This window comes from Phodopus roborovskii, unplaced genomic scaffold (genome assembly GCF_943737965.1).
Source record: "Phodopus roborovskii unplaced genomic scaffold, PHOROB, whole genome shotgun sequence".
NCBI lineage: Eukaryota > Metazoa > Chordata > Mammalia > Rodentia > Cricetidae > Phodopus > Phodopus roborovskii.
Window position 1 is genome coordinate 21,221,583 of NW_026126410.1, and position 8,430 is coordinate 21,230,012.

An 8,430-nucleotide genomic window follows, 5' to 3' on the forward strand; every position below is an offset into this window, starting at 1 on the left:
CCCATCAGTCCTTGAGACACCACAAACTGCTTGTAATTCCCAGCACACACCTTGTTCTCTTTGAGCCTTTTGTTTTTGTTTAATGCATCTTCTTCCTGCTTTGAATTATTTCTGAATACCCCTTTCTATCCACTGGTTAAAGCATCAAGCCTTCAGATGCCATTCTCTGAAGGAAATCATTAACCTAGGTTTCTTTCACGAGCACAGTGAATGGGTCCACTTTGTCCTTCACCAGAGCTTCTCTTATTGCTGTCAAAGCAATAGTCGTGTATCACTGATCTAATAGGCTGATAGTATGCAACTAGTTTGGGCATTTTGAAGGGTTTGATACAATGAACCACATACTTTCCATTTTTAGTGTCCTTTTAGGATAGAAGCAAGAATTCTGTGCTTGCTTTTTTCTAGGTCATTCAATATCAACAGGGTTGCAGCTCAGGCTGTTGAAGATGTTTTAAATATTGGTGAGTACTAAAACAGCTATTCTGTATTATAGAATTATTGTGTACCAACGATGTGATGTACATGCTATGTGTTTGCTATTATGTGATTCACCGTAGTAACAGAAGCTGTTTCTATCTTTCCTTTGTCAATAGCCAGGCGACAAGGAAATCTGACTCTTCCATTGAACAAAGAGTTGGTAGAAAAAGGTTGGTACCTTTATTTCTTTATTTCTGTCAGCTTTGAGAAAGAACACTATTGTGTGCATCCACTTAACTAGATGTTACAGCACTGTCTTGTTAAATATAGCTAAAGGAGAGCTTCCAAGAAGAACATTTTAAATTACTATTTATGTATTTATTGTGTGTGTGTGTGTGTGTGTGTGTGTGTGTGTGTGTGTGTAGGTCATAGGACAACTTACTGGAATTGGTTCTTTTCAACAAGTGAGTCCCAGGGATTTGAACTCAAGTTATTTGGTTTGATGGCAAGCATATTCACCTGTGAACTCTCTTGCCTGTCCTAAAGCTGAAGTTTTATACTGTCATTTGTGTTCACCATGAAATACAGCCCATATTTAAAGATAATACAACTGTAAATACATCCTGGGTGATAGAAGACTTATGTACTGTAAGAAAGGAAATCTAAAGGCATGCTGTCCCACTAGGTTTTTCCATAGTCATAGTCTTACTTCTCATGGTATTAGCACTATCAAATACATTCCGCTCATTTTCAATTTGAGACTTAAAAGATTTTAGTTATGGCTTGGCAGTTAGCATTATTACTAAATTGGTATCAAGGAAAGGGAGATTGGCACGGTAATTTCTAGTTACATAATTTTTATGAGAACTAAGACAAGACACATGGTGATGGATATTCGCAATGCTCTGAGTAATGAACTCCTCAGTGCATACATGAGTCAAATAATCACCTTGTTTGTGCCTTCTGTACAAATGTGTACTAACATTATGTCAAATGCAAACCTCAACATAATAGAGCTGAAACTGTATAATTCCTATTGAAGTTGCATCTAGAACACAGGGATAGACATTTAAAATGTGTAAAGGTTTTACGGAGTGAACACTTATTTGAAGATTGAGCTGTCTGCAGAAACTAGAAGGTCAGTAGGCATTGCAGTCACCTAGAACTACACGTGAAGTTTCTTTCACAGCTAGAACATTTCCTATTTTACTTTTTGGTGGTAAGTTAGACTTTTTTTTTAAAGACCCTTAATAAGGATTTTTAAAAGATGACAGATTCATGGTCCTGTGCATGGCAGGGGACCATTTTCAACTTACATATTTTCAAATAATGATGGGTTTATTGAGATATAACTTGATTGCAAGTTAAAGAACATACACATATAAAATTCTAATAGTTCCACAAACAAGGCCCATTATCAGACAGTCTGTCTTTTTAATATGGTACTCTGCTAAACTTTCACTTTTAACTTCTTGTATAGTCGTCCTCTTTTCTTTGAAGAGATAAGAATCTGGGTACACAAACTGGCCTCTTATTATCTTGGGCTTAAGCCATCTTCCTGCCTCCCAAGTAGCTGGGCAGTAGACACGTGCTGCCATGCCTGGCTTGTATAGTTGCCTTTAATTTATGTTAGAAAATGGGTCCTAAGAGTTTTTTCAAATATCTTGAGAAGTGCAGCCTCACTGGAGAAAGCTTAACCACTTTTCATTGGTTGATATTGCATTTTCCTATTGTCATTAACTTTGATGTGATACTTGAGGAATGGCAACTTGTGTTTCAATTTTGAGTTTGTCATACTGCTTAATTCCTAGCTGTGTAGTATTTGTTTCTCTCCCCTGCCCCCAGTTATACCTGTTTCTTCTGTTGTAAGTGATGAATGCTTTTGTGGGTTAATAATTGAACCTAATAGCCATTTATTTCCAAGGCTTTTTATGGTAGAGTATGTAATATGAGTTCCCAAGAGATACGCTTCCAAGTAGCCTTTGAACACATGCTTGAAATTGGAAGCAGCTTGTTAGTCACGTGCTTCTCAGATGTGGCTGTCCTTTACTAAATCTGCTGTTTTTTCCCTTTCAGTCACAAATGAATACAACGAATCATTGCTCTACAGTCCAGAAGAACCAAAAATACTTTTCAGTATTCGAGAGCCAATAGCAAACAGAGTTTTCTCAAGCAGCCGTCAACGTTGTTTCTCATCAAAGTAAGCATCTTGTTCACTTCTTTCACCACAGTGAAATATTTCAAAAGGAGAAACAAAACCCCACAGAAACAAACAACGAAATCATCCCTTTCTTTTTGAGATACTGAGATCACTTAGAAGGAAACATCTTAACCTTCTCTTTATTCAATTGAGATTGAATTTATGTTTACAAATTAAATTCGTTTGTGTGTATTTCTTATATTTTAATGTCTTATGTTTGAATGTTAATTAATATAAATAGAAGGCTTCATGACATAGGTGATTGGAAAAGACACTGTAAACATACCATGCAATGCGCTTGAACAACAAAAGGTTGATAAATTACTCTATATCAGGATTAAGAACTCCAGAGAATATTCCATTAAAGAAACAAAACAGCAAGGTACAGAGAAAGATATTTGCAAAAGATATCTGGTCTATCTCAAGGTTTTTGTGAACAGTGTCTGAGGTCACTGCTCTGGTAGCCAAAACTGTGAGCATAAGTACCATGCCATAGATGGGATTGAGGTTTACTTATTTGGATGTAATTTCAATGCAAGTGCACTGGAAAGTGTGTATTAAGTTACTTGAGGGTGTGTGTACACTGGATGTACAGTGTACATGAAATGTGAATTTTGTTTAGATTTGGGTTTCATCCCCAGATACCTCTTACACACACACACACACACACACACACACACAAATATTAAAAATTTGAAAAATCATATCTAAAAGATTTCTGTTTCTAAGCATTTTGGTTAAGGGCTACTCAGTCTACATATAAAAATTCTAGCAAATCAGTAAAAGGCAGCCCACTGCATTAAAAAAACAAAAAACCAAAGATGTTTGATATTTCCCAAAGGCATATTTAATAAGCATGTAAAAAAAAATGCTTGACCTTATTCATTTGAGGAATGAAAACATCACCAAACTAGCATGGCTGCTGATAGGAAGCTGAGGAATGGACAGTTCCCTACAGTGATAGGTAGTGAGTACACTTGAGAAGAGGCCGGCAGACATAGCAACTGGGAGAAGGTACTGATGCTGTGTTCATGAACTGTACATTAGTGAGTTATCTCTGCCATGCTTACATTATATAATCCCTAAGTAAAATTTTACATGAGCATGCACTCTTGCTCAGGACTTAAAATCCTTGTATTTATATAACTTGGAAGTTACATGAAAGTAACTAGCAACCACACCAAGTCTATTTTTTTCCCCACTGATAAATACTGAAGAGAATGATTCAACCTTGAATTTTAAACTTGAGATTGTGATAGTACACCCATATTGTTGATAGTCAGTCACTGATTGTCAAATTAGAGAGCAACTAAATTCTTAAAATCAAGGCCAAATAAGCTACTGGTTATGCCAACAAAAATCAGTTTACTTGGTGTTAAGATAGTTAATGTTTTATATTTAATGAGACATCTCCTTCCCCTCAGAGTTTGCGTCCGTTCACGATGTTGGGATGCCTGCATGGTTGTGGATGGAGGAACTTCTTTTGAATTTAATGATGGAGCGATTGCTTCAATGATGATCAACAAAGAAGATGAGCTTCGAACTGTGATTCTAGAACAGTGAAGGATTTCCTCAGACGACATATTTGATTACTAGAAATATATTTTTTTCTGCAGATACAGATGACCAGCCATAAACCTACCTTATTTTGGTCCTTACTGAGACTGGCTACCACTAGAGTCAAAGGTGACAAAGTGGAATCCATGTTTTGTCTGTTCCATTGTGATAGACAAAAACTGTTCACCATGTGAGAAGTGATGGACTAAATGGATTAGAATTATATTGGTGAAGTTTCTGTATTATTTACAGTTGGTAACCAAGAGTATTGATATTCTCTAGAGAGGCAGGTTAAATAAAGGGTTTATTTAGAATTTCAAATTTAACTGTACAAGCATTTTGGCTTTGTTTTTTCTTCCTAACTTTGTGGAATTGACTTTATGTTGTTTGATTAATGCATTATTTTTATAGTACCTAAAGGTAAAGATTTTAAAAAATTTTGATGATGGAGAACTTTGATAAATCATGATGTTGACCTAACTGAAGTTGGTAAATGTGTTTTTATATATGCTAATAATTTTCTAATTCTAGGAAATAATGCTAAAATCATTATTGATTGAAAAAAATTGAATCATTTTAAAAATTATTTGTAGATGAATTCTGACTTGGTTAATGTCAACAATGCTAGATAAAATATATCTGTTGGGACAAATGATGCTTTGTAAATGTATTAATTTTTCTGTACAAATTGTTGGTCAGACAAATTATTTTTTTTTAAATAATTTGAGTTCAATAGCCCCTCTCCTGTTTTTGAATCGCTAGCATGAACTCAAGGATTAGAAAGATAACTGATGAATATGTTTTGTTAGGAGTTTGGTAAAACATTCAGACCGTCCTTTTGTTTTAGGATTGTCAGCAAGAGAATTGGACATACTTTTGGAATTGCCTTATTTAATATTTTCTGTATTCCAAGTTTTAAACAATAGCTCTGTAGGATTAAAAACAACAGAGCCCTTCCCCAACCCCAGTATAAAAACCACTTTATTTTTGAAGGAAACTACTTTCATTTAATTCTTGATCTTAAAAGTAACTAGTTTTCACAGAAAGATCCCATTGCTAAATAATGAAATGGTATTCTCATGCCACTTATTCAATTGAGTCGTTTTCACTTGGTGAAATTGGTTTTCATTGACAAAGTGTTTATTGAAGATGCACTCTGTGCCATCTGTCACAATATCATATAATGAAGTATTGGAAGGACACTGAAATAGACTGTTAGTGGGACTTGAGCCTAGTGAGCTCAGAAGTGAGCGCTGAAAGCTAGGATGCATGATCAGATTAAATGCTCTTAGCTTTGCCAAACTCAACATGCTGCTCTTAACAACTAAAACATGAATGTTGACATGCAAGGTAATCTAGGTTTTGTTGTTTATCCAGAATGTGTTCCTTAAGAGTATCTGCAGGAGGAAATATGTTAGGTTTTTGCTGAGCCAAGTCTAATTTCTAGTTTAATTTTTTAAGAAATGATATATTTAAGATACTACTTTATATGGAGGTTAAATTCCACACTATAGAAAATCCACCCAAAGGCTTGAAATACTTTGTGGGGTGGGGATGGGGGATGTCACTTCTGCCCGTATTATATCCAAGAATCTGGTTGTTCATGATTTACCACAGATCTTTTAGTATGTACTATTAGCTAGTAACTAGCTGTGTGGAATTGTTCATAAGCTACATTTGGAAAAGTATTAAAATTACTGACTACGTTTGCAATCTAACTTCTGCTCTGTTGCAGGCCAGGATTTATTTGTAATAGATGAATGGCGGAGGATGTTGGAGTCTCAAAAATGTCTTTTTGAATGGGTTAACCTTTAATGACCACTGTATACAAATAAAATTAAGCCATTGTCTGTTCTTTATTACTTTCTTATTTCCTAAATTCTTATGAGATTACTATGTAAACCAGGTTTCCTCTGAATACCGTGTTTCAAGTTTGAACCCACAGCCATGTCTTCTGCGCACTAGTCTCGGTTCATTGTCATTACTTGGCAGAATGATAATTTGTTTATTCAGAGGGTAAAATGCTTAGTTCAATAATGTGTTTTTATATAATTTAATTTTTTAAATGTTCCATAGTTTCTACATTCTTGAATGGATAGATTTCATGTACAAAACAATTTTGTTACAAAATGTTCACTTGATCTGAAAGTGTCAAATAAAATACAGGGTCTAGGGAGATGGCTCAGCACTTTAAGAGCTCTTCCTGCACAAACAGGAAGACCTGAGTTCAAATCCCCACAGCCACCTAAAAAACTGGCTGTGGTCATACTTTGCTCATAGCAAGCCTGTCAGGTGGGGAGGCAGGTGTGGTAGAGAAAGAATTGCTGAAGCTTGTAGGCTGCTAGTCTAGGTCCAGGTTCAGAGTAAGGTAAAGAAGATAGAGCAGACCACCTGACATCCTCCTGTGGCACCCCACACATGCACGTTCACATATTCCCCCGAGCAATAAGTATTTAAGGACATGTATTGCTAAGCTTTGAAAATAACACAAATTTAGAATTTCAGTCACTAGGAGCTCTTTCTACTGTTTGCATATATATATCCCTATCCATATGCTTAAGGGTACTAAAAATATCCCATGGATAACCACTATGTGAAATAATAATCGTGGGGAAGGGGTAAGATTGTGAGCTAAAAGTTTTGCTTGGGCTATATAGTAAGACCTTGTATCAAGTAGTGAACCCTCCAAAGTAATATTAATTATGTTTTCAAATGATTTGTATTTATAGGGGATTAGCGGGCGTAAGTCAATGAGAGCCTATTTTGTACATTAGGGAAGGTGAACTTCAAGGTACTTTAAAGAAAATCAATGATTAGGTAGGATTGACGAGGATTCAAGTTTGATTCCCAGCACCCACATCAGGCAGTTCAGAAGAACTGATAACTCCAGGTCTTCTGGCCTCCACAGGCACCTAAAGACATGTGCACATGTACTCACACACACATGTAAATAAAGCTTACGGTTCTCACCAAAAATGGAGCCTGATGCAAAACACCATTTCAGGTCTTATCCGTTGTGCAGAAGTCACCCCTGACCTTTTGATGTTAGATCTAACTGGAGCTTATGAAGATGACAAATGTGGCTGGGACAGCTTAACCTGTTAGGCATTTATTTCAAGGATAACACCACTACAACTCGTGGAATATAGGACACGTGATCTGTATTCTGTTTCCAGGGATGAAAGAAAACCTAAAGCCTAACTTTTTAAAGAATCATTGAATGCCAGCATGTGGACCACATTAGGAGACTGATGAAAGCAAACCCAGCACCTGGCAGGCAAAGACCGAGTTCAGGGTCAGCTGGAGCTAATAGCCGTCTTGAGGCTTGTGTGAGATACATAGTGAGCTCTTGTTTCAAAACCAAAACAGTTCAAAAACACAAAGGAAATTGGAAGACAGCTCTTCAATCCCGTCCCTTCACTCAGTGCTTAGAATTAATGCTGAATCTTACATATACTGTGGTATTTATAATTCCAAGGCTGAGTCTTGGAAAATTCTCTTCATAGGAGGGAATGATTGAGATCACACTAATGAGGCTGGCCAGGAATTACACGGTTGACACTGGATGGTAAGGCTCTATGGATGTACTTTACATCCTCTGTCACTTAAAAACAAAAATTAGCACTGTGATTATGCTGTAATTAAAAAAAAAAAAAAATCAGTAAACTGTAAGGAGTAAGGTTTTTCCTCCTGCAGCCGGTCTTGTCCCACCACCGCGCCTGCCCCAATTAACACACAGAGACTCTGTATTAGATATTATGCTGTTGGCCAGGTACTAGTTTCTTATCGGCTAGCTCTGTCTTAAGTATTAACCTAACCCATTTTTGTTAATCTACGTATTTCCATGTGCTTTCATCTTACCAGGGGATGGGGCCTGTGTCTCATCTCCCCAGCCTCTCCATCTTGACTCCTACCTACTTCCTCTTTCCTCCTTGTCTCCTAGTCCCTCCTCTCTTGCTTTCCTATTGGCCAACAGTGCTTTATTCATTAACCAGTATGAGAAACATATTTACAGAATGACATCTCCCATCATCTCCTCTTTTCTGTCTAAAATAAAAAGGGTTTAACCTTAACATAGCAAAAATATATCACACAACAGTTATCGAATAAGAATCACAGCAATATTTAGTCCATGAACATTTAGCAAGATTTGAAGAAAATATTCCATCATCTATCCTATCTTCGTGTGTTTAAAATCTATGTAACTTATCTTTAATCCTAACTAAGGAAAACTATATCCGTAAACCTAGGTGATT

General features: G+C 36.4%; 1 protein-coding gene across 3 annotated transcripts in view; it reads left to right on the forward strand.

Moving 5' to 3' along the window:
• Window positions 1–6,024, forward strand: part of Nadk2 (NAD kinase 2, mitochondrial) — a 39,146-nt gene extending 33,122 nt beyond the window's left edge. For 2 of the 3 annotated variants that reach the window (XM_051182525.1, XM_051182526.1), the window contains 4 exons: window positions 406–461; window positions 594–647; window positions 2,494–2,617; window positions 4,042–6,024. In XM_051182525.1, the coding sequence (XP_051038482.1) occupies window positions 406–461; window positions 594–647; window positions 2,494–2,617; window positions 4,042–4,180 (373 nt within the window). In that variant the 3' untranslated portion in view covers window positions 4,181–6,024. Of the gene's footprint in view, window positions 1–405; window positions 462–593; window positions 648–2,493; window positions 2,622–4,041 lie in introns of those variants that run through there. The other variant, XM_051182527.1, reaches the window with a different exon arrangement.
• Window positions 6,025–8,430: the final 2,406 nt, after the last annotated feature.